This window comes from Osmerus mordax, chromosome 12 (genome assembly GCF_038355195.1).
Source record: "Osmerus mordax isolate fOsmMor3 chromosome 12, fOsmMor3.pri, whole genome shotgun sequence".
NCBI lineage: Eukaryota > Metazoa > Chordata > Actinopteri > Osmeriformes > Osmeridae > Osmerus > Osmerus mordax.
Window position 1 is genome coordinate 14300598 of NC_090061.1, and position 26096 is coordinate 14326693.

Below are 26096 nucleotides of genomic sequence, written 5' to 3' on the forward strand. Positions count from 1 at the left end.
CTCTTTTGGGGGGGTCCGAGCCTTAAACGGGTTGGTCAGACCCCCCCAAACCCCCCCGTAATTCGCACACTGACGTATATAATGTACTTAGAAGCAAAACATGGAATTTACTTTACAGGATCTTTAAAGACTGGACATATACTTCTGTGTGTCCACAATCAGTGAAATGTTGCTTTTGTAATTTGGATTTTATATAGACAGCACTGGTTATTTCCTGCTGAAGGCAGAATTAATAATCAAATCTCTCTTCACCAAACTTAAATTGTAATTAATTTTAATGTATATTTAACACGCAACGAAAAACAAGCCATAAGTCAATGAAGTGGCACCAGTGATACACTCCTACAAATCAGCTATTAACACTGATGATCAGAATCAACATAACTTCCTGTAGTTGAGTCTAGTTTTAAACATAGAATTGTGTTTGTATTGATCATGATTCAACACATCTGCGTACAGGTGTACGCTCTACACAGACAGACATCCCAGAGTCCCCGGTTGCTGTCAGTTGCTGACCTCCGCAGCGACTTCAAACTGAGACACAGCAGCCCTGCAAACAGGAGAGCGTAAAGGTGGAGGGTGAAGACAACCAAGGCCGAATGAAACATGAAACAGACGTATCTGTAGCGTGTGGGAGTCAGATGGCTGAGCGGTGAGGGAGTCGGGCTCGTAATCTGAAGGTTGCCAGTTCGATTCCCAGCCGTGCAAAATTATGTTGTGTCCTTGGGCAAGGCACTTCACCCTACTTGCTGGGAATGTCCCTGTACTTACTGTAAGTCGCTCTGGATAAGAGCGTCTGCTAAATGACTAAATGTAAATGTAATGTGTGGATTGGTGTAGAGCTGGAACGAGTGCGCGTGTTCCCGTACCTTTGCTCATCGGTGAGCTCAAACTCCTGCAGCACCCTGGCAGCCAGGCCGGGGGTGGAGGGGTGGCAGAAGTCGGCAGACAGCTTCACCAGCTTCACAGCCTTCTCAGAGCCGCCATCGCCTCTGCAGCTCGACAGGAAGTTGTCTAACAGCTCCTTCCTGTGGGTTAGAGAGACAGTCGGGTCACAGCCGGGCCAATCACACGGCCATCAGTCCCAGACTTGTGACGAGTCGAGCAGGCGGAACGAGGCGGAACAGTTGTAGGACAGATGAACTTACGGTGGAACCCTGTTTTTGGTCTTGAACAGCGTCAGCATGTCCCTGGAGAGAGAAGGGAACATTCAGCCTCTAAATTCACTAAAGCACATGAACATTTGATACTATCGAACATCCAGGGACCTGCCCCCCCCACACCCCCCCTCCTACCTACCCTACCCCAGCCAAGCTCCCCCCCCCCCAGTCCTCACCAGGCCTGCTGGGTGTTGTGGGCAGCCAGCAGGAGGGAGGTGACGTCTGTGAGGGCAGACACCGACCAGGTCAGGACCTCCTGCCCCCGGTTCCCCTGCTGGTACACCGCCTTCACGTCCAGGGCACACGCGGCAAATGCCTCCTGGACCTGACACACACACACACACGCAGGATTGATTTAGTGCACACATTGTATAGAAGCAGTAGTTGAGATAACATGGAGGTATACAATTTGTTTAATTGAATACTCAGTGCATCCACATCTTAACCACTTCTAATATATATAAAAAATACATTTGCATACACCTTACAGTACACACAATGTAATACTATGTGTGTGTGTGTGTGCGTGTCTCACCTCAGGGCTGTGTTTGTCTCTGGCCATGAGAGTCAGAACCTCCTCCACCACAGTGGACTTGTTGTCATGGCCCAGACGACGGATGTCTGGGAGAGAGGAGAGAGGAAGAGGGAGAGAGACACACACAGAGACAGAGACAGAGAGAGAGAATGAATCAACACAGACATCAGCCAGTTCACCAGCCCTCCAGTCTCAGTCCCCTGGTTTGATGCGCTCCACGTTCAGCTTCAGGACTGAGAACCAGAGGAGCACGCAGAACTTCACTGGTGAGCCACACTCACCTTTCCAGACCAGTGGGATCAGGTCTAGTCTGCCGTCAGTGTCCAGAGCCTGCAGAAGATCCATCATGCCCTGGGGGTTGGGGTAGTATAGCTACACACACACACACACGTTGGATTAAAACTACAGTTGTGACGGGCGTGTGTGTGTGAGGAAGCAAGTGTGTGTATACTCACAGAGGGGATTAGCTCCTTGTACCACTTCAGCACCACATCTATGTGTTCCATCAAACACAGCAGGCTGAAAAATCGTCCACTGGAGAGGAGACACACACACACATAAATTGGGTGAGCAGGACTAAACAGACAATGTGTGTAAATTTGTAAAAATCCCAGTTGAGAGACACTCACTAGAAGATACTTTGATGGTAGGTGTCCCCTAACAGCCTCCAGTTCTCTCCTGTTTGCGAAAGGTTGTAAACCTGGTATCCCATCTCAATGTCCTTGGTGTCTAGACACTGAAGACACACACATACACACCCTAACCTTAGCCTTCAAAACGGGCTTCTCCAAATCCCAGGAAGATTAAATTTACCTTAAATCCACGCACGCACGCACGCACGCACACACACACACACACACACAGGTCACTTACTATTTTCATGGCTTGTGAGAAGAAATACACTGGAAAAACAAAAACAAAAAGTGGGTGAGTCTGAGGGGTGCAGCCAACAAACCAAAGAGGCAAAAGAACAATCCAGAATGTCCCACGGCCCCTACCATCTTCAGGGTCCTGACACACAAAGCTCTTTCCTGACACCTCTGCCATCACGTCGTGCAACATGTTGGACTTGGCTCGGCTGGTCAGGGCTGGAGGGAAGGAGAGAGGAAAGAAAACAAGGCATGTGAGGTAACTCCACGGGTCCTGTATTACCACATTACATTACATTTAGTCATTTAGCAGACACTCTTATCCAGAGCGACTTACAGTCAGTACAGGGACATTCCCCCCGAGGAAAATAGGGTGAAGCGCCTTGCCCAAGGACACAACGTCATTTGGCATGGCCAGGGAATCGAACCCACAACCTTCTGATTAATAGCCGATTCCCTACCTAGTCAGCCATCTGACCCCCGTACTAAAAGGTTGATGAAGTAACACTGCCCCTGCAGGACAGGAGGGGTACTGACCTGCTTTATGGAAGATGCGCAGGAGGTGCTTGAATGTTGCCAGACTGGGGGCTGGAGAGAGACAGACAGGTGGAGAGAGAGAGAGAGAGAGACAGACAGACGGAGAGACAGACAGACAGGGAGAGAGAGACAGACAAACAGAGAGAAAGATAGAAAAGGAGGAGGAGGGGGTTGCAGTGAGTAAGACCCCAGAACTAGGGATAGCACAACACGTGTGTGTGTGAGCGTGGCTCAGTACTGACCGATGCCCATAGCCTTCATCTCACTGAGCAGGGGCATGGCCTGGGCGCGGCTCAGGGGACCACAGTAGGCCAAGGCCTTCAGTGTGGTGTTGAACATCAGCAGGTTGGGCTGGATCTTCTGGTAACTCATCTGCTTCAACAGCTCCTACAGGCGGGGAGGGAGGGAGGGGGGGGCGAGGACAGGGAGGGAGGGGGGGGCGAGGACAGGGAGGGAGGGGGGCGAGGACAGCGAGGGAGGGAGGGGGGGGGGGGCGAGGACAGGGAGGGAAGGATGAAGGTGAGGCTGTTCCGAGAGAGGACCAGGAAGCGAGTCATCAAGACCGCAATGTAGAGTCTTCCACGACACACACACACACTCACCACAACCAAGTCCCACTTGTCGTTGTACTTCTCTTTGACAAACGGAGCAGCGCTGATCAGACCGTTGAAGGTGTGGATGTCCGCTGGAGGAAGGGGATCCGACATCAGTACCATGGCAACCCAACACGACCACGCCCCCTCTTAACATTCCTCACTCCCCCTTCTCAGTTCCATTTGTGCTTCAGTATATTTAACTCGTATTTACTCTCAACGCTATCCTTGGATCTACAGTATTCTAGAATGTGCTAATCGCTGATACACTTATGTTTCGATTTTTCATTTTCTTATTTAGTCTCAAAGCTGTCCTGATGTGCTCATCGCTGACACACTCTTGCGATGCTTGTAGACACACAACGGCAGGAGGAGACCCACCAGTCAGACGGTTGTTCAGCAGCTCAGTGTACATGTTGAAGGCCTTGGAATGGGCGCCGTGCTGAAGACACACACACACATTTCTGTCATATTGGGTTGGACAGACACACAGCTTGGTTACCGAGCCCTCGGATGAGGAACTTTATGTTAGTCTAGTAAAGGTCAAATGTGACTGACCTTGACCATGCCTTTGATGAGGGCGCAATAGGAGCGACTGTCTTTTTCCGGAAGCAGGCTAAAGATCCGTTCTGCATTGTTGTTCTCCCTGAAACACACACGACAACATGAACATGACCTGCACACAGCTCGGTGGTTCTAGCAGTCCGGCCTTTTCTAGAACCCCTGTAGGTCGGCATGTTCGTTTGTTCTCGCCAAGTTAGGCGTGGAGAAAAACTCCATGGTCTCCCCCCCACCCCTCCCCCACCCCTCCCCCACCTCAGCACCCCCCACCCCAAAGCCCCCCCACCTACCTCCAGACCAACTGGACTGGGTCGGACGGTTTCCTCATCTTCCCCCTCTTCTTCCAGCCCCCATCCGGAACTTCCTCCTGGGGAGAAGAGCACAGTTAGAAACAGGGTTCCACTACAGTTGAGAAACACTAAGATGTACATTCAGACCAGGGTGTGATGCAACCGACGCACTGCCAAACTGTGTCGCTACGCAGCTCGAGACGGTTTTCTGTGCATTCGCATCCAGAGTAATTCTCACCGTCTCCTCTGTATCTGGCTTGTCATCCTGTGCAGGGTTCCGGTCGCAATAGAAACTTATCAGGTCCAGCAGGTCATTGGTCACGCCCAAAGAGACCGCCGTTCCTGAGTGGACAGAGAGACACACACTGTTGTCACTACTTGTTTGTTTAGCTCTCCCAATGCTCTTCTAGTATGTGAGGTGTGTGTGTGTGTGTGCAACCTACCAGCCTGTAGCAGCTGGTCGTACATGTCCACAGCAGCACGAACCTTCCTCAGGGAGATCCTCTCTACCAGAGCAGCCTCACTCACCTCCTCCAGAACGGGCTCCAACGACTCTGGCATCAGACACTACACTCACACACACACACACACACACACATTGTAGTTCCTCCTCATCATTACTTGTAGTATAAATAATTGTTGATAAATGTTCTGGCTGAGCCTCCTGCTCACTGGTATGTGTGGCTCAGCGAACTCCTTCTTGAAAAACTTTGGGTGTGTGTTGACAAAGTACTTTGCTGCTGCTCGTCCTGCCTCCTGGGAGAGGGAGTACAGCCTCTGCACGGGGTCAGAAGGGGGGGGGGGGGGGGGGGGGGTTAGGACCATCACATCTCCCTAGCTACCTTCCATCGCTTGTCACATCTAACATGGCCGGCCAGGTCTGTGCTTGTCTGCACTACACGTGTAAGACCAGCTCATTCTTTGCTGAGAGAAGAGAGATGGTGGACAATGTTAACGTGTCCCCGGACTTACAAACTCGCCGCTGTTTCGGGGGGTCAGGTAAGGGTCATCCTGAAACATGTAGTGAGGGGCTGTGGGGTCCTGTAGAGAAATGAAGACACCGCCAGGTTATCATCTAAAACAGGCTGCAGCTTCTTTGTTTTACAGTCCGACTGATAAGGGCATACATGAGACAGTGAGATGGCGTCCTACCCTATTGACTGTAGATGCCAGGGCTTGTAGTACAGCTTCTTTCGACCTGGAGATTAAAAAAAATTGTCACATGTCACTGAAGTACCACGTCCAAGTTGCCAAGTAAAAGAATGAATGACACGCATACCATGTTTTCTTTTTGGGGATGACTATATCCTCTGAAGACACTGTAATAATATGAATGGCGTTAGCAACGCGTGTGACACCGTGCCCGCTATCGAGCTGATACTTGAGCTTAAATGTAGATGACAACAATGACAGATCCTGTACCTGTTTGAGATGATGCGCTTTGCTGGCACCCTGCTGCACTCCAACTAAAGTTCCTGAAACGAACATTATGTGCATTATGCCTACTACACCCAACTCGTGTAATACGGTTAAATTCTCATCATAGCTAATTGACGATATGCCAATGTTGTCAAGGTGTGTGTGTGACCTCGCCTATCAACAGCCTGTCACTGCAGTACTGAGGATTAAGTATTACTTCCAATCAGATAAATACGCATTTGAACGTACTTACATGCAAATTCATAATTGATGTTACCATACAAAACGTACCTGTTAATATATAATTGCTCCAAGTTCGTGAGAATAACGCGACTATTTCTATGGATGTAATACCCTACATGTTTACCGGGGGCCGCCATCTTGAACACACACTCGAGGCTTATGGGAGGAAGAAACCATCTAAGATTCAAAAGGGTACACAAATAACAACATATTTTAACGGTGGAACTTATTTTACCTTTGCATTTTTTATGTACAATTAAATAAGTAATTATATTTGAAAATGTATATATATGTGTACTTTGTGAAGGAACCAGACAGCAAAATTCATATTTTTCGCTGCTTTCGCAAGCTTTGTAATGGTACGTCCCGTCAGATGCCCCACGTGTGGTAAAACTTCCTAACGCATGTGGATTCTGCGTAGGATGTGTTTACTGTAATACATCGGTATACTTGGATATTATTCCAAAATGCTGTTCGGAAAAGACGTGCCATGGCGGCGACTGGAAGGCATGTCATTTGGCATGTATACTGCAAAAGAGATCAGGTAAGGAGACTGTCCTGAATGCACCAATAACACGCCATTGATGTCAATACTGGATAGTTATAACAGTAGCATAGCCCACATATTATTATTTTGTAGTCCATTAAAGTAATCAATTTGGTAGCAGATGATACCTATATGACTTGAAACGACTTAACCCATTATAAACAAGCAGTGTCCTATATCGTGTTTTTCAGAAAGCTTAGCGTCAAGACCATAACGAACTACAGGTTCCTGGATGGTGTCGGGAATGTGGCTCCCAACGGGCTATACGACCTTTCTTTGGGTCCATCGGACTCCAAGGAGGTGTGCTCCACCTGTATGCAGGACTTTAACAACTGCCCCGGCCACCTAGGGCACATCGAGCTACCCCTGCCTGTCTACAATCCATTCTTTTTCGATGTAAGCTAACGCTATAACCCCCATATCTCATTCACTGCAGTTGTGTTGTTGGCCCTGGTCAATGATTTAACGCACCAAGTGCCTCCTAACCGTCAGCGTCCTCATCCATTTCTCCTCCTCTCATTGTTTTGTAGAAACTCTACCTCCTGGTGCGGGGCTCCTGTCTGAACTGCCACATGCTGTTGTGCCCTCGAGCTGCCATCCACCTATTGCTAAACCAGCTCAAGCTGCTGAATGCTGGAGCTCTGCTGGAGGTCTATGAGCTGGAGCCTGTCCTCAACCAGGTAAGCTAGCGGCACGTTCTCGAGCAGGGACTGTACCGTCAGTGTGAGCCAGAATATTCTACTAGGAATCCACGGTCATATGTGTTTTTGCCAAAAACATAAAAACGTTTTGGCCTGCTTTCTGACTGTCCTGTGTCTCTGCCTCCCTCCACACTTGTCTGACCCGTTTCTCTCTGTTTGTGTCTGTTTGTCTGTCTGTGTGTGTGTGTCTAGTTTCTCGAGGGTAATGCTCAGGCCTCTGGTGCAGAGATCCAGGAAACTCTGGAGAAATATTGTGAAGGAGTCCTCGCCAAGAAGGCTGGAGATAACCAGCATGACTTACCTGTAAGGACGTGTGTGTGTGTGTAAGAAAGAGAGGAGAGAGAGAAAGAGAAGTTGACTTGTGGATGGTAAGTGTGTCACCTGAAATGGTTGTTGCTGTTCTAACTGTGCCCCCACCATCTGTCTCTGTCGCTGCCTCAGATCAAACACCTGTGTGAGAAGAGGAGCAGCCTGATCACAGCCTTCTGGAGGGTCCACATGAACTCCAGGAAGTGTCCTTACTGCAGGTTAGTAGCGAGCCCCCTAGTAGAGGGGTACACCCCTGACTGCTACACAGTTGCAGTCAGGGGTGGTGCTTTTGCAAGCCTACCGTTGAGGCTAACTGTGTGGGTGCCCCGTGCCAATCCAGCTGTGTTCTTGTCTGTTTCGCCCAGGTGCGGGCGCTCTCAGGTGCGTCGAGAGCACAACAGCAAGCTCATCATTACCCTGCCAGCTTCCATTCAGAAAAATCTAGCAGACACGGTCATCGTTTCAGGTATCATTCCTCATTCTTGCTACCTGTCTGCTCAAGGACTCATTATACATTAGACAACACAATGTTACCATTTTGTGTACTTGGCTATTTGGTACTATTGTTGTAGTAAGTTCTCCTCCAAACTGTTGTCTTCTTCCCCAGCTCCGGAGGACTCGATGGCGGGCAAGCGAGGCTACCTAACCCCCAGCACCGCCAAGGACCACCTTGTCAAGGTGTGGGAGAAAGAAGGTAGGTGGACTGAGAGTTCATAATTACAGCTCACACCATGGGCACACTAATCACACACTGGTTTGCTTCTACATCAGTAGAATGATTAGAGGGTAGGAGCCTCTGCAAAGGGAACCGAAGGCCCCCCCGTTTTTAAGACGTCTGTTTCCTGTTTCTGGCTCTCTGTCTCAGGGTTCTTCCTGAAGTGTCTTTTCCCTGGGCTGGAGGAGATCCAGGGCTCAAAGGAAGTTGTCTTCACAGACCTTTTCTTCCTGGACATGTTAGTGGTTCCTCCCTGCAGGTCAGACACACACACACACCCACTCCCTCCATTCATTTATTCATTCTAAGTATGATATCTAACGCTGCCCCCCTTTTCTGCCTCCGCTCAAGATACCGGCCAGTCAACCGCCTAGGAGACCAGCTGTTCACCAACGGCCAAACGGTCAACATGCAGGCTGTGATGAAGGACTGCGGGGTCATCCAAAAGCTGCTGGCCATGATCGCTGGTGAGAAACTGCAGGTTGAGCAAGGAGAGGAAGGAGAGACCGAGCTCCCCGCCCCCCCACAGGTGGTAGCAGCAGACCCCTCCAAGATCGACCAGGCCTTCCTGACAGCCATCCATGGCGCCACCCTGACAGACAAGCTGTACAACGTGTGGATCAGGCTGCAGAGCCACGTCAACATCGTGTTCGACAGCGACATGGACAAGCTCATGGCGGAGAAGTACCCCGGCATACGACAGGCGCGTAACCACGGAGACTGTCCTTCTATTCTCATATTTTGCGCTGTTCTCTTATGCGTTTTGTACCTAACCCCAGCCTACTCTGGTTATCTTCTGTATCTTCTTTTGCTCCTATCTGTTCCTGTCATGGAAAACATATTTTTTATTATTATTTGAGTTGAGCTTCTTTTGAATACAAGCGCTTGCAGCAACTGCACTTGCTAGGCTAATGGGTACGCTGCCAAGAACGTATAGTTAACTTTAATCGTGAACAGACAACAAGGTGTGTGTGTCCCCTTTCCCCCCATCCCTTTTACTAATATTTCCCTTCAAGGAGAAATAAAGTAATCCATCCTGTTCACTCGCTCCTTTCAGATCCTTGAGAAGAAGGATGGATTGTTCCGGAAGCACATGATGGGTAAAAGGGTGGACTTCGCCGCTCGCTCTGTCATTTGCCCGGACATGTACATCGGAACAAATGAAATTGGCATCCCTATGGTAACTATTTGTTTAGATCAAGTTTTTTCCTTATGGTAACAGCAACTTGTTATTGACATCTTGATAAATATCTGACCAAAAGCACGCTCAACCACATCCCTAATTGCTTCATTAACATAACTGCAGTTCCTTCACAAGCCAAACAAACCCAGTTTTTCCATTCATTCCTTGTCCTCCATCTAGCTAGGCTAGCATTGTGTTGTCACTAGCTAACACCCCGATTCTCAGCCAGCCTGTTCTTAGACTCGTGCTTCTGTTCACCAGGTGTTTGCCACCAAGCTGACGTACCCGCAGCCGGTCACGCCGTGGAACGTGAAGGAGCTGCGTCAGGCGGTGCTGAACGGGCCCAACGTGCACCCCGGGGCCATCATGGTGATCAACGAGGACGGCAGCAAGACCATCCTGAGCAGCAGCAGCCTCACGCAGAGGGAGGCCATCGCCAAGCAGCTGCTCACACCCTGCCCCGGGAGACACAAGATGCCCATGAAGATAGTAAGACACACACATAACACCCCCCACACACACACACACAGCCAATGAAGATAGTAAGACTCACACACACAACCCCCCCACCATACACACACACACACACACACAGCCAATGAAGATAGTAAGACTCACACACACAACCCCCCCACCATACACACACACACACACACACACACTGTCCATGAAGATTGTAACACGGAGGCCGACCAAGAGCTCTGCTCCATCCCCCAGGTGAACCGGCACATCAAGAACGGTGACGTGCTGCTGCTGAACCGCCAGCCCACCCTCCACCGGCCCTCCATCCAGGCCCACTGCGCCCGCATCCTGCCTGGGGAGAAGGTGCTGCGCCTCCACTACGCCAACTGCAAGGCCTACAACGCTGACTTTGACGGGGACGAGATGAACGCCCACTTCCCCCAGAGCGAGCTGGCCAGGGCCGAGGCCTACACCCTGGTCAGCACCGACCAGCAGTACCTGGTCCCCAAGGTAGGATTCACCCACACCCCTGACCCCTCACCTACACCCTGGTCAGCAAGCAGGTTCAGTAAAGGTCACCTTTGAAGGTTATATCACGTTTACATACTCTCTCACCCCCCCCCCCCCTTTATCATTCATGTCTCTCTGTGTCTTTGTCCTGATAGGACGGGAAGCCCTTGGCAGGGCTGATCCAGGACCACATGGTGTCAGGCACCAGGATGACCACCAGGGGGTGCTTCTTCTCCAGGGACCAGTACACCGAGCTGGTGTACAGAGGCCTGACCGACAAGGTTGGCAGGGTCAAGCTCCTCCCCCCCGCCGTCATCAAGCCACACCCTCTCTGGACTGGTAAACAGGTACGGTACCAGCAGAGGGACACATTAAGTCAGGATCACTGGATTTACATTTACATTTATTCATTTAGCAGATGCTTTTATCCCAAGCGACTTCCAAGAGAGAGCTTTACAAAAGTGCATAGGCCAATGATCATATAACAACGAGATAGCCCCAAAAACAATGCGGGTAGCCAAAACATGAAGCATACATTGTGAAAAGCAAGTAAGTGCCAATGGGAAGAAACATAAGAGCAAGTAGTTAAACAAATGACAAATTAAACAACATGAACCTCAAAAGTGCAAGACTGTACCTGTAGGAAAGCAAGCAACAGTAATATAATTTACAGCGAGTACAAGTAGTTACAACTAACCAACAAGTGCAAAAAGTCCTTCAATAAGTGTCATTGTGTTCCTGGAGGAAATAAACTAACATCGGATCCACCAAATCTTTCTTAAGTACCGTTGTACTCCCGGAACAAGTGAGTATTTAGCCTTTTCTTGAAGGTGGGGAGACAGTCAGTGTCTCTGATGGAGGTGGGGAGATTATTCCACCATTGGGGGGCCAGACAGGAGAAGAGCTTGGGTTGGGAGCGGGCGCTCTTGAGAGGTGGGACCACCAGACGGTTGTCAGAATAAGTCCGTAGGTGGCGGGTGGGGGTGTAAGGCTGGAGGAGAGACTGGATGTAGGCAGGTGCAGTCCCGTTCACCGCTCGGAAGGTCAGTACCATGGTCTTTAATATGATACGGGTCGTGATGGGTAGCCAGGAGACGGGAGATGAGGAGAGGGGTGACATGGGCATCTGGGTAGGTTGAAGACCAGGCGGGCTGCTGCATTCTGAATCCTCTGGAGAGGGCGGGTTGCGCATGCTGGGAGACCGGCGAGAAGCGAGTTGTAGTAGTCCAACTTGGAAAGGACAAGTGCTTGGACTAGCACCTGGGTGGTATCTGACAGGTATCTCTTCCGGATGTTGTAGAGGGTGAATGTACACGCCCGGCAGACTGTAGCAATGTGGGTCGTGAGGGAGAGCTATTCATCCATGGTAACCCGAGGTTCCTGGCAGAGGATGAAGGGGTCACCGTCGCAGATCCCAGGGTGATTGAGAGATCGTGGGAGATGGAGGGTTTGGCTGGGATGATGAGAAGTTCTGTTTTGGCGAGGTTCAGCTGGAGGTGGTGCTCGGTCATCCGGGCGGAGATGTCTGTGAGGCAGGCCTCGATCCTAGCTGAGCTCCCCGGATCAGACATGGGGGAACGACAGGTACAGCTGCGTATCGTCAGCGTAGCAGTGTTAGGAGAAGCCATGGGAGGTGATGATCGGTCCAAGTGAGGTGGTGTACAGGGAGAAGAGAAGGGGTCCAAGGACGGAGCCCTGTGGGACACCAGTGGAGAGCTGGCGGGGGGGCTGACACTTTGCCTCCCCAGGAGACCTGGTAGGATCTTTCCGACCAGGTAGGATGTGATCCACTGAAGTGCAGTGCCAGAGATGCCCATCTCAGAAAGTCTTGCGAGCAGGATCTGATGGTTGACCGTATCTAATGCTGCAGATACGTCCAGCAGGATGATGACGGATGACCTTGAAGCAGCTCTGGAGGGCAATAGTGACTGACAGGAGGGCAGTTTATGTGGAGTGGCCAGTCTTGAAGCCTGATTGGTTGGGGTCAAGTAGGTTGTTCTGAGAGAGAAAGTTTGACAGTTGGTTTCAATTGTTTTTGAAAAGAAGGGTAGCAGTGATACTGGTCTTTAGTTCTGGAAGACGGCAGGGTTAAGGGAGGGTTTCTTGAGTAGAGGGGTAACCCGGGCCTGTTTGAAGGCAGAGGGGAAGGTGCCAGAAGTAAGAGAAGAGTTAATGACATGGAGAAGAAAAGTTATGATAGAGGGAGAGGGGACTGGTTCAAGGGGACAGGAGGTGGGGCGATGAGAGAGGATGAGGTCAGATATCTCTGCCTCGGACAGGGGAAGGAAAGAGTTTAGACATTTAGTTGGATCAGTCATAGAGGGTGAGTGAGTAGGAAAGATGGGTTCAGGGAAATGGCTGCTAATATCAACAACTTTCTTCTCAAAGAAGGAGGAGAAGTCATCTGCTGACAGGGAGGAGGGGGTGGGGGGGGGGGGTGGGAGAGGGGGGTTAAGGAGGGTGAAGGTAGAGAAAAGTTTGTGAGGGTTTGAGGCAGAGGTAATTTTGTTTAGGAAGTAGTGCGTTTTACTGACCGTTGTGTGTGCAGAAAAGGATTTAAGGAGGAAGTGATACTTATTGAGGTCCAGACCACCTTTGGACTTGTGCCATCTCCTCTCAGCTGCGCAAAGGGTGGACCGGTCTTCACGAAGAGCCTCCGTGAGCCACGGGCAGGAGGGAGAAGACCGTGCAGGCCTGGTTGACAGGGGACGGAGAGTGTCAAGTGACGCAGTTAATGTAGATATCAGGGTGTTGGTGGCAGTGTCAGTGGGGAGAGACGTGAACTCATCAATGGGAGGGAGGATGTTACAATGGAGGGGGAAAGGGAGCGGAGATTGCGGCGAAAAGTTACAAGGGGTGGGGAGGTAGGAGGAGTTGGAGGGAGAGAGACGGAGAATTGGATAAAGAAGTGATCAGAAATGTGCAGAGGTTAAGTCAGTGATGCAGTTGCGTGTCGGGATGAGGTTGAGCTGTTTTCCTGCCTTGTGGGTCGCCGGTGTGTTCAGCAGCGTCAGGTTGAAAGAAGTCATAGACAGAGACATGAAGTCGAAGGCCTGCGTTCCTTCGAGGTGGATGTTGAAGTCCCCAAGGATCATCAGCGGGGTTCCATCATCCGGGAGGACGCTGACGAGCATGTCCAGCTCCTCCACAAAGTTGGCTAGCGGACCTGATGGGCGGTAGAGGACAACTAAGAATGCTTTGATAGGATCAGTTAGCGTCACATAATGACGTGATGGGAGCAAACCTGTCCCACCACCTGGCCCGGTTGAGCGGGGTGAGTGAAAGAACGAGTGGTTGACAGAAAGAACAGCTGGAGTTGCGGTGTTCTCTGGGCGAATCCATGTCTCTGTCTGCGCAAGGGCGTGAAGAGAAGCATGGGATTCATTTCACTTTACGTCCTTGTCTATAGCACACACACACACATAAATCACCAAATCAACAGTTAGTTAGTTTAACCTGATTTTGTGTGTATGTGTGTTCCAGGTGGTGTCAACATTGCTGCTTAACGTTATACCAAATCAGGCCCTTCCTCTGAACCTGACGGGCAAGGCCAAGATCCCCTCCAAGGCCTGGATCAAGAACCCACCCAGGCCCGTTCCAGGCTACTCTCCTGACACAATGTGTGACTCTCAGGTAACCCCCCCCCCCCCCCCCCCCCCCCCCCCCGCACACACACCTGACCTGAAGGAACACACACAATATGGCCATGATAGGAGATTCCGGAGGGTGTTTGGGAGCTCTGTGTGACCAGCGAGGTGTTGCCGCAGGTGCTGTTCCGCCAGGGGGAGCTGCTAGTGGGGGTGCTGGACAAGGCCCACTACGGCAGCTCGGCCTACGGCCTGGTCCACTGCTGCTACGAGCTCTACGGAGGACAGACGAGCGGCAAGCTGCTCAGCTGTCTGGCCCGCCTCTTCACCGCTTACCTGCAGCTCTACCGGGGATTTACTATGGGTACCTCGCACACGCTCACACTCTCTCACGCACATTCGCACTCTCACTCTTACACGTGTGCACGCACGCAGTCCCACGCACACTCTCACACACACGCAGACAGTCTCACATACACGCACTCTCACACACACACACTCTCTCAAACAGCCATAAACACACACAAAATTATAGACCAACTGTCACGCGAGGGGTATTTGAATATATGCAGGATTGCATTGCGAGATAAAGAGTATTTGCATATTGGCTTTTTACTTTTATTCATTTAACGGTTTTATCCAAAGCGACTTCCATAATACAATTCACAGCGAGCACAAGTAATTCAAGTTACAACTAACCAACAAGTGCAACAAGTCCCTCAGTAAGTGTCATTGTGTTCCTGGAGGAAATACGCTAACATATGATCAAACAAATCATTCTTAAGTACCGTTGTACTCCCGGAACAAGTGCGTCTTTAGCCTTTTCTTGAAGGTGGAGAGACAGTCAGTGTCTCTGATGGAGGTGGGGAGATGATTCCACCATGGCTGTTCCACCATTGGCTGTTCCAGTGGATGGCTTATTTTCCCTGTGAAGGTTGTCTGAATTATGCTGGATAGTTATCTATAATGAAGACGTATTACATAATACCCAATTGCTGTGAAAGTACCAAGTCATTGAAGTGAATTGCCAAGCACAAGTTCAAGACAATAAGCTAAAAGGCAGCTATCTGATACACTCAAGTTGAGCATCTCAGAGGACTGCACAAAGAATACAGTAATGAAGGGCAGTTAAATAGTTTCACAATATGGGAGGTTTTAGTCCCATAAGCAATGTTAGGGGGTGACATCAACACAGCCTTCGCAAGCACAGACAGAAAATGCTGCATTTATGGTGCTAGATAGCATTTTTATTGGCTTTAGATAGGGCTCCTAGAAATGGCCCTGACATGGCATGTTCTCATGAGATAATATAGAAGGACATAGTTCAAACATTGTTTATTATTATCAGAGCATTTCAAACAGTATAGAAGTAATAAAGTAATCATGATCTTTAATTATTGTTAACTGTTCTGTGGTTAAGGACAGACCTCTTCAATACCCATGTGTTACACTGAATTACAAAGGCACACCACAAACCAACACACACACTTTCACACCACAAACTCACACACACACACACAGACACACCGTGTGACGTACCCTGTGTGTGTGTTTCAGGAGTGGAAGACATCTTGGTGAAGGAAGGGGCTAACCGACAGAGGAAGAGGATCATCCAGGAGTCTCTGAAGTGTGGCACCAAGGTGACACCAGGGTGACAGGGCAGGGACCAACATTCCACGACAACGTTCCCTGTCAGGGCAGTGTTGTCGTTCGTTGTCGTTGACGTGGTGGTTGTTGTTGTTCCCAGGCCCTGCAGGCGACGTTCAGTCTGGCGGAGGGGGTGGGGGAGGAAGAGGCGCGGGGACGCTGGCAGGACGCCCACCTCAACCCCGACCAGAGAGACTTCAACATGGTCGACCTCAAGTTCAAGGAGGTGGCCAATCAAGTCAACAACGACATCAACAAGGTCTGTGGCAAGTGGGAGGAGTTAGTGTAGAACCTGTCTGGTTTGTAGATGGTGATGCAACCAGGTTAGTGGATAAGCTGTGTTCATGATTGAGGAAGTGAGTGAGGAAGTTAGTGAGGAAGTTAGTGAGGTAGTGCGAGGTGGAGTGTGAGGCCATGTGTGAGGTATTCGTCCCGTGTTAACCATGTCTGTGTGCAGGTGGTGATGCCTCTGGGTCTGCACTGCTCCTTCCCAGACAACAACCTCCAGCTCATGGTACAGTCTGGAGCCAAGGGTTCTACTGTCAACACCATGCAGGTACACACACACACACACACAACATAAATATACAAAAATCTCACACACACTTACACACGCATGTAAACATTCAGTCTCACCCACCCCCACCCATGTCGACCCCTCACCCTGTGTTGGTTAGATCTCCTGCCTGCTGGGCCAGATCGAGCTGGAAGGCCGCCGGCCTCCCCTGATGCCCACAGGGAAGTCCCTGCCCTGCTTCCAGCCCTACGACAGCTCGCCGCGGTCTGGAGGCTTCGTGTCCGGGCGCTTCCTCACCGGCATCAAGCCCCCGGTAAACACCACACCGACGGAATAACATGTCCCTCTGCTCCCCCTGGAGGTGTCTGGTTCTGATGCAGCCTGTCTGGGGTCTCCGCGGGGGTGTCTGTGTGTGTTTCTTCCAGGAGTTCTTCTTCCATTGCATGGCGGGGCGCGAGGGGCTGGTGGACACGGCCGTCAAGACCAGCAGGTCTGGGTACCTGCAGAGGTGAGGCTCATCATGTCCTCCTCCTCTCAAGCCTCTTTCCCCTCTCCTCTCCCTCTCAACCTCTGGTAACCTGCCTCCTCTCCTCTTTACTCCCCTTGCTGTGCTGTGTTACAGATGTGTGATTAAGCACCTGGAGGGTCTGGTGGTCCAGTATGACCTGACGGTGAGGGACAGTGACGGCAGCGTGGTCCAGTTCCTGTATGGAGAGGATGGCCTGGACATCCCCAAGACCCAGTTCCTCCAGTCCAAACAGTTCCCCTTCCTCCAGGACAACTACGAGGTACACACACACACACCTCTTCCTCTAGGACAATGAGGAAGAACGGGAAGCTTTCCCCAAATAACGGTGAAAACTGTTAGGTACACACAAACTCCGAAACTCATTCTCTGACTTGCAGTATTACAGTTGAGATGATGGGATGGCTGCACGGCGCCCTCATAAATACAGGCGGTTCCTCGTCGCTCACCGCCGTCATGTTCTCAAACCCATGCGCTCCTAGTCCTCGTTCATCCGCTGTGCTCATATCTCTTTGGAGAAAAGCGTTGGCTAAAGGCCGAATTATACTTCTCCGACTCCGTTACGGACGGACGGAGTCGGACGGATTGGTTGAATTTATAGTACTCCGAAGGCTGTGGGTGCTGAAAACACTTCACCACCAGAAGAGTAGGTGGCGCAACGGTTTTTTGTAAGTCGTCGTCGAGTGTTTATTTACCTAGGTTATCGAGAAGTCGGAGCAAATGTACAAATGAGCCGTTTCATCAATAAAATACGCACATTTTCAGCAACTACACTGCCTATTTCTCGTCACATTTTAATTCAGATGCTGATTTACATGTACTGTTTAGCTGAAATATGAATTGTAAAAACTTACAGCAATGGCGGTCAAAGGATTCTGTTCGTCCTGTTTATCACGGCAACCCCGCCCCTGACGCAAGCGGTTCTTAATACGGACGAATCACAGCCAAGGGGTATCCGTAAAATGACGGACGGACAGAGGGATAGTCAGGAAAATCAGGAGGTGCACGTAGAGCTCTCCGAGGGGCACGGAGAGGGAATTCCTTGTCGGAGAGGGCGTTCCCTGTGTCCGTCTCCGTAAAAACGGAGAAGTATAAATCGGCCTTAAATGCAGACATGTGACGGTTCTGCAGGTGATCCGTAAGGCTCGGTGTCTGGACGAGGTCCTGGCCCGCCTGGACCCTCAGGCGGCCGCGCAGCACTTCAGCTCCGTCCAGCGCTGGTGCTCCAAGAGGAAGGAGCCGGGGCCGCGCCAGGGGGCCTTCCTGCTGTTCTCCCAGAAGAAGCTGGCCAAGCTGAAGACCCAGCTGCAGGGGAGCAGTTTGACCAATGGCAGGGGGAACGCCACGCTGCAGGTGCCTTACGCACGTGCGCACACACACAGATACTGACACACACACATGAGGTATACACACACACAAAAGTTCTCACACACACACACACACACAAAAACACAAAAACGAAACAGGCAGTCAGGCACCCTGACAGAGACACACACACACCCCGACATACTGCGTTCTAAGGAGGTCTTCTACTGTGTACAGCTGGTGGATCGCTGGCGGGAACTGGACCCGGCCAGCCTGTCTAAGTACAGCAGGAAGACGTCTCACTGCCCTGAGCCCTGCCTGTCCTGCCTGCGGCCAGACCTGGCCTTCGGCTCTGTGTCAGAGACCTTCCACACCATCGTAGAGAACTACCTACAGGAAGTCACCTCCCGACAGGAAGCCGGTCCTCGTTCACAGCACCTGGACACTGATAGGTCAGGACCCCTAGAGATCAAAGCTTTGCTGTTTTGGAGAATGTTTATCTCCTGTGCTGTCTGTTTAGCTTCAACTCTGGTGTCTACCTTCTTCATTTTACTGTATCTGTTCATCTCCACTCAGCTGTGCTCTAAATGTTCCCTAGTGTTGTCTGTGCTGTACTGTTAGTATATTATACTTCACGGTATATTGTAGGGGTGGACAACCCTGGTCCTCGAGAGCCGCTGTCCTGCATGTTTTAGATGTTTCCCTGCTCCAGCACACCTGTTTCAAATGAATGGGTTGTTATCAAGCGCTGTGGAAGCCGGATAATGATCAACTCAGAGGGGCGTGGAATTATGAGTGACAGCCTAACAAAGAAGGAAGACTCCTCAGTCATGTTGCCTTCAGGAAATGGTGTTACTGCGAGAACTATGACTGAATGCTTTCTATCCACTATATACATGTGATTTATACATGTACATGTATACCATATACATGTGACAAAGTAATAACTGTTTTGCATTCAGTCAAATTTGCGTTTTATTCCAATTCCTACCGGGTTTCAGTACCCAACACACATACACCCTTTTCTAAACCCACACCCAGACTGCGTCAGCTGCTGCACCTGAAGTGGCAGCGCTCCCTATGTGACCCCGGCGAGGCGGTGGGTCTGCTGGCGGCACAGAGCATCGGGGAGCCCTCCACCCAGATGACCCTGAACACCTTCCACTTCGCCGGGCGCGGGGAGATGAACGTCACGCTAGGAATACCCAGGTAGGACACACACACACCAGTATTATTTGTGTGTTTTGTTGTTCCCTCTGCTATACTGGAGATAATGTTCTACCTCTACTCTCTGCTCACTATCTCTCCCCCCCACACAGGCTGAGGGAGATCCTGATGATCGCCAGCTCCAGCATCAAGACCCCCATGATGAGGGTTCCAGTGTTCAACACCAAGAAGGCCCTGAAGAGGGTGAAGGTCCTGAAGAAGAAGTTGACCCGTGTGTGTCTCACCGAGGTCAGAGAACACCCCAAAACACCCCAGAACATTCCATCAAGCAGAACATCCCCTCTGATCACAACAACAACAACCAGGCCATTCTGTTTGTGCAGAGGCCTGTTCCATAAAGCCAGTTTACCGAATAAGCCAGACTTATGTCAGTTAGTGTGACTTATTTTCAGTTCATTCGGTTCCATAAAGCTAGCTCAATGTAGTTCAAACTCAGCTAACCAGTTAATCTTGTTATCTTGTAACCAGACTTTCCTGTAGCACTGACCCAAAGGGGAAACGATGATTTACCACGGACATTCTCATTTTCTTATTCTCATCAGTTCAATATGTAGGATACATTTATAGAAAATCAACTTAAATAGCCTACATAGACTACAACATTTAGCTTAATGCATTAAACAATGATTTGATACATACCATTACCATAGCCACGTTAAACGTATGGCTATATGTTAGTTTGTGATTTCAAATGTTTAGGCATCAGGCATAGGCCTATCTTAATCTAAATTATCAGAGTAAAATTATCATAGCTATATAACTGTTAACAGTAGGCTAGCCTACAATTGCAAAACAAACCTAAATCCATAGGCTACATCTATCCTCCATTTTACCGACACAAAACCATGTTACAAAGTTAGGCTACTGGGTAATGTATTGATTAATAGTAGGCTATTTATTTAAAACAACGTCAAAAAAGTCTATTTAGATGTGTTTAGAGGGTGTCTGTTTTTTTAATCAACAAAGTAAAGGTCTAAAAAAGGATCTTGACCTACGTAGCCTATTGTTCACGTCAATCATGGCGTGTCGTTTCATTTTGATGAAGCGGTGGATGAGGGAGCTGTCATAGTACAAGGCTTAAAGGGAACGTTCTTTCTGGAAGAAGTCACGTGGCCGTGTGCATTGCTTTTGCCGTGGTGGATTGTATGATCCATGTTTTAAGAATAGGGTGCACGCGCAATTAGCTTGACAACTTAAATCTGACTTGAATTAGTAGGACTGCGTGAGCTGAAATCGGCCTTTATGGAACCGCTTTAGCCCGCATTGACTAATTAAACTAATTCAAGTCAGGTTTGGGACTTGTAAGTCCAACTTTTTTGAGCGGCCTTTATGGAACAGGCCTCAGGTCATGTCAGAACAGGAACAGCACACTAACTCTACTACAACCCCACACAGTTCCTCAACTGATATTAGAACGCTGCGCCAAGTATTGCCCAAGCATAAACAATCAATCAAACTTTATTTATATAGAACATTTCATACCAGGAGGCAACACAATGCGCTTCACAGAGGGAAGGGTGGGGGGGTGGGATACAAACACTTACGTATGTTGACTCATTTTCCAGAGGGAAGCAAAACAACAGTTCATCCATTTGGGCCAATATAGGAGAACTGTAAACATTCTTCCCTGACCTCTCTGAAAAGATATGATTGGGCTCTTTCCTGGTAAATGTTAAAGAAGCTGTAAAGCAAATTCCATGATTTGCTTCTCAGTACCTTATATACGTGTGAAATGAGTTGCTGAAAGCATGTGCAAAGCACACATGCTTTGCAAACTTTGTCGCACTGAAATGTGGAGTTAGACCGTTTCGTTTCTCACCCCTTTTCAGCTCAGGTTTTGTATAGGCGGGGCAAAACCCAACCTATCTACATCACAGCCACCTATCTACCTATCTCATAGACTTATATGACCTATCTACGTCAAATCACTGCATGGCTCCCTCTCACTTGCCGTAGAGTCCATTATCCGGGTCGTAGGTACTTGAGAGAGGCGGCACCTTCCACGCAGGGGGTGGAGCTTCAGCTCCTTCAGGAGACACGCCCCCCCAGTCTCAAGCAGAGAAGATGGCAAATTTGGATGGGTAGTTAACAACACATTCTTCTGTGGTGTGAGGAACTGAAAACTCCTTTTCAGTTCTGCTTTACAGCATCTTTAAGTGATATAACAAGCATTGTGACACACAGCTATTTTTGTGTGGTCAGCAAAGAAACATGTTTGTGTCAGGGGCGTAGCCAGAATAATCTTTTTGGGTAGGCCTTGAAAAATATGGATATGAAATATGGATATGAAATATGGCATCTTTAAAAAAAATGTTTTACTTATTTACTTTGTGCACCCAGTGCATAATTATTCGGAGATATTTTCGTTTTTGGGTAGGCCTTAGAACAAATTGGGTAGGCCTGTGCCTACCCAGGCCTACCCGTGGCTACGCCCCTGGTTTGTGTATCTGTTAACCACAGGAAGAAAATCAGCAGATAAGCTATCGTGCGTTTGATTTCTGCAAAAAACACATTTCTGGTTTTCATCCAGTATGGAGGAGTTTTGAGTTATGAATCACCCCCAGAATTTGCAAACAAAAAGCTCTCCCTCAGTATTTTAGACCAGTTTGTTCTGAGGACCTGCACCCATCTCTGTTAGACATGCTCCAGGCTTCCATCTCAATGGTAGTGGTGGTGAGTGAGATGATAAAAAGGCATTATTACTTAATTCACTGTCTAATCTCCATATTTTAGATATCAAAATGGGATTATTGTCCAAAATAGAGGAAAACCCCATGTCTTTAGCATGCCCCCAGCCTACACCCCCAATCAGCAGCAACCCTGGAGTTTTGTGATTGGGGGACTAGATTGTTTATAGCAAGTGCTAAAGAGTTTTGGCCCAAATAATACTACTAAGTACTACTAATACGGCTAGATGCACATTACCTCACAAACACAATACATTCTGTGAGTTTAGAATGAACAAATTCAATGCACACAAAACGTTTATGGGGGAGGGAAGGGGGGGCGCTTAGGTGGGTGACTTAAGGCCCCTCGAGGTGTGGTGTTAGCTATACTAGGCTATCCCTTTCCTGTTCTAGCCCCGGGGTCTCTCTGTCGATGTTCCCAGGTCCTCCACAAGGTGGACGTGCTGGAGACGTTACGCGTGGAGTTGCACAGGAGGCAGAAGTACCGCGTCTTCAAGGTCAAGTTCCACTTCCTCCCTCCTCAGCGTTACCAAGATGACAAGCTGCTGTCGCCTCAGCAGATCCTGCGCTACATGGAGACCAGGTACGTGGGATCTGGGCGGCTGAACTGACGTGTTCTCGCCGAATTCTAGGAGGCCCGGTAACCCCAGCCCCTCTCCTCCCCTCTAGGTTTTTCCGCCTTCTGCTGGAAGCCATTAGGAAGCGCAACGCTAAGCTATCCTCCATCAACGCTGTGGAAACACGCAAGGCCACGTCCCAAGACAAGGACCAGGACATGGGGGACTCGGCTGCCAGACTGGTGAGTGACTCACGCACGCACACACACACAGGCACCTTCAGGCTCTCTCCCTCCCTTCCTCACCTGTGTGTGTGTGCGCTCTGTGTGCAGGAGGCAGCAGAGGGGGATGCAGAAGAGGAGAGCAGGATTGTGGATGACGAGGGGAACGAGGGAGACGCCGACGCCTCGGATGCTAAACGGAGAGAGAAACAGGAGGAGGAGGTACACACACACACACGTTATTTGATCTCTGTGAGGGTACAAATAATCTTCCCAAAGGTAGTGCTGTGTGCAAACTGATAGTTTGTGTGTGTCCTATGTCCGTAGGTGGACTATGAGAGTGAGGAGGGCGAAGGAGGGGAGGAGGAGGAGGAGGAGGGGGTGGAGAGAGAGGAGCAGGTGGAGGAGCAATCCCCCCATGAGGAGGACGCGAGCCTTGACTCTGCTGCTGCTGAGGTAGGAGGAGCAGGAGCAGGCAACACAGCCGGAAGAGAGCCCATGAACAGTGAGATGGACATGATGAGGGTGAATGCAGTTCTAGAAAGCAGTACCTCCATAGAGGACTACAGCTACGACACCCGGGACGGACTCTGGTGTGAGGTGGGTATGTCTGTCTGTCTGAGTGACTGGCTGTCTGTTTGTCTGTCTGTTCGTCTGCCTCTCTGTCTGTCTGTGACTGTCTGAGTGACTGGTTGTTTGTTTGTCTGTGTGTCTGACTGCCTGCCTATCTGTCGGGCTGGCTTTTTGTATGTCTGGATGGCTGTTTGACTGTCTGTCAATCTGTCTGGCTGTTCGTCTGACTCTGTTTGTTTTGCTGTCTCGCCATCTCTGACTGTTGATCTGTCGAGTCTCTCAATTCCTGGATTCTCCTCTACTTCTGGGATTCTGTAGTATTTCTTTCTTATGTCACCAGGTGACAATAGTGTTGCCGGTTGCCAAGGTTCACTTCGACCTCACCTCGTTGGTGGTGTCGCTGGCCCAAAATGCTGTCGTCGTGGAGACCAAGGGGATCACTAGGTGTCTACTGAGCGAGGTCACGACGCGTCAGGGTGCCAAGGAGACCCTGCTCAACACCGAGGGCATCAACATGCATGAGCTATTTAACCATAGTGATGTGGGTCACACACACACACCCTTCATATTCTGCTGTCATACTGTCTGATACACACACACACACACCCTTCTGCTGTTCTGCTGTCTACCACACACACCCATCATATTTTGCTGTTTTACTGTCTACCGGTAAGTTAGAACGTGTATGTAGTTTACTGGTTCTATTGTCTAAGTTAGAACCTATATGTTGTCCTCTGGTTCTATTGTCTAAGTTAGAACATTTATGTTGTCCTCTGCAACAGACAGGCTTAGTTAGACTAGTCTAACCTGACAATTTAAGAGAGTCTAAGGCTAAAACTAGTCTTAAACTAAGTTTATGCAACTGGCCCCTGGTTTTACTGCTCTTCCAGATTCTGGATGTGACCCGTCTCTACTCCAACGAAGTGCATGCCATGGCCAACACCTACGGCATCGAGGTGGCTCTCCGTGTCATCGAGAAGGAGATCAAAGATGTCTTTGCTGTCTACGGTAACTTAGCCACACCAGCAGTTAGTTTGATCTAGTACTGTAGCATGTACGTGAATAAACATGAAAACATTTGATGTTAAAGCATCTATTTTGTCCTAGATATAGTAAATAGATCATATACATTTGTAAACCTAATTTCCTGTGTGTGTAGGAATCGAGGTGGACCCCAGACACCTGTCCCTTGTAGCAGACTACATGTGTTTCGAGGGCGTCTACAAACCGCTCAACCGCTTCGCCATTCAGTCCAACTCCTCCCCCCTTCAGCAGATGACCTTCGAGACCAGTTACAAGTTCTTAAAGCAAGCCACCATGCTGGGTAAGGGCAAGCTTTGCCTCAGCTTTCCCAAAATGTACTCCCATCACTTCCTGCCTCGACAGGGATGGGTCACAGCAGGATGTTGGCCTTATATAGCTTTCACCTGCCAATCAGTTCAGTCATGACTTACAGTAAAGAAAAACGATTATCTGCAAAGTAGATCTAACAGAACTGAATGGTGAATAGTGCAGTTGTTCTGTGCAGTCCAACCTTCTTAGTGAATGCTTTCTTCTGTGTTTTTTTCTCCCAGGTTCCAGTGATAAGCTGCGTTCACCGTCAGCCTGTCTGGTTGTGGGTAAGGTGGTCAAAGGAGGAACTGGTCTCTTTGACCTAAAACAGCCATTGCAATAAATAGCCTATTATGCAAACTACACCACAGTCAGTAATGTTGATGTCATGCAAAGGGTGTTATTCTGCCTGACTCATGTTGTTTCAGAAGATGAAGAGAGAGGATGGTTTTTGCAATGAATTTATTTTGTGTGTTATTATTTGGGGGGGTTGTTGAGTTTTTAGTCTTGTTGACAAATACTGTGATCGTGGCTTGAGTAATTGATATCTGTAAAACATGTTTCCATATTTCCACCATTATTTTAGTCAGGTTCATCAAGGGGCTGTTACGTTTTATTTCTTTTGGCAGAATAAAAACACACAAAAAAGTCTGCATATAGTCCACATACACAAGATATCCAGCAATGGTATAATGTTTTTGGAAATAAACTGTTTCTCATGTTCCCAGACTCTGTGATTAATCATAGTGTAATATAGTTCTCTGATCGAGTAGGAAGGCCAAAGTTGATAGTCCTTATTAAGCACTTTACATTAAGGTTACAACATGTAACTTCAAAGCAACACCTGCCATGTAGCTACTCTAGTGAAAATAGTGAGAGGTTGTGCTTTCCAGGGTTAAGTGCATGTTGACATTGTTCTAATTTTGTCAACCCCATAATTGTGCCACTTTTAATTTCCTGCTAACACAGACTACCATTTTATGTACAACGTTAACTTTTGGTAATGCTATGTGGCTTAATGGTAGTTAATATAACCTTAATATTGTGTGTTATTGTTTGTGTGTGCACAACCAATTGCCCCTTGTGAGGACAAATACGGCTATACTTACATATTTTCTTATCAGAATGGGTTTTATTCGCCATGAAAGTTTTCACAGACAAGGAATTTCCTTTGGCAGGAAGGTGCAAACATTAAACATATTTGAATCTAACATTTAAATATGAGGACTAACTATACTAAGGGTGCATAACTAGCAATACTAAGTGGAATTCGAATTAAAATA

At 49.0% G+C, this 26096-nt stretch overlaps 2 protein-coding genes across 3 annotated transcripts; one reads left to right on the forward strand and one right to left on the reverse strand.

Annotated features, from left to right (window-relative positions):
* Nucleotides 1-257: 257 nt before the first annotated feature.
* Nucleotides 258-6359, reverse strand: ptcd3 (pentatricopeptide repeat domain 3). Its single transcript, XM_067247612.1, has 24 exons — nucleotides 6256-6359; nucleotides 5968-6020; nucleotides 5825-5864; nucleotides 5698-5743; nucleotides 5518-5586; nucleotides 5218-5322; nucleotides 4989-5112; nucleotides 4784-4887; nucleotides 4546-4622; nucleotides 4253-4340; nucleotides 4076-4136; nucleotides 3704-3786; nucleotides 3344-3488; nucleotides 3102-3152; nucleotides 2694-2783; nucleotides 2569-2597; nucleotides 2325-2431; nucleotides 2151-2229; nucleotides 1977-2067; nucleotides 1696-1781; nucleotides 1337-1485; nucleotides 1149-1190; nucleotides 870-1028; nucleotides 258-550 (listed from the first exon to the last, which is right to left on the reverse strand). The coding sequence occupies exons 1-24, from the start codon at nucleotides 6342-6344 to the stop codon at nucleotides 505-507; spliced, it is 2013 nt and encodes a 670-aa protein (XP_067103713.1). The 5' UTR covers nucleotides 6345-6359; the 3' UTR covers nucleotides 258-504.
* Nucleotides 6360-6633: 274 nt separating this feature from the next.
* On the forward strand, nucleotides 6634-25535 carry polr1a (RNA polymerase I subunit A). Of its 2 annotated transcripts, XM_067247644.1 has the most exons (33): nucleotides 6634-6751; nucleotides 6946-7150; nucleotides 7285-7434; nucleotides 7648-7758; nucleotides 7897-7982; nucleotides 8130-8230; nucleotides 8372-8458; nucleotides 8630-8738; nucleotides 8831-9182; nucleotides 9537-9659; nucleotides 9924-10151; nucleotides 10380-10634; nucleotides 10790-10981; nucleotides 14118-14267; nucleotides 14402-14585; nucleotides 15779-15861; nucleotides 15969-16127; nucleotides 16326-16424; nucleotides 16546-16698; nucleotides 16811-16893; nucleotides 17008-17173; nucleotides 18043-18264; nucleotides 18454-18668; nucleotides 19258-19425; nucleotides 19536-19671; nucleotides 22553-22713; nucleotides 22800-22929; nucleotides 23020-23130; nucleotides 23236-23508; nucleotides 23822-24022; nucleotides 24372-24489; nucleotides 24641-24805; nucleotides 25056-25535. In XM_067247644.1, the coding sequence occupies exons 1-33, from the start codon at nucleotides 6675-6677 to the stop codon at nucleotides 25154-25156; spliced, it is 5154 nt and encodes a 1717-aa protein (XP_067103745.1). In that variant the 5' UTR covers nucleotides 6634-6674; the 3' UTR covers nucleotides 25157-25535. The 2 variants fall into 2 exon arrangements, with proteins under 2 accessions (XP_067103745.1, XP_067103744.1); XM_067247643.1 differs by having other exon boundaries at nucleotides 22800-23130.
* The last annotated feature ends 561 nt before the right edge of the window (nucleotides 25536-26096 follow it).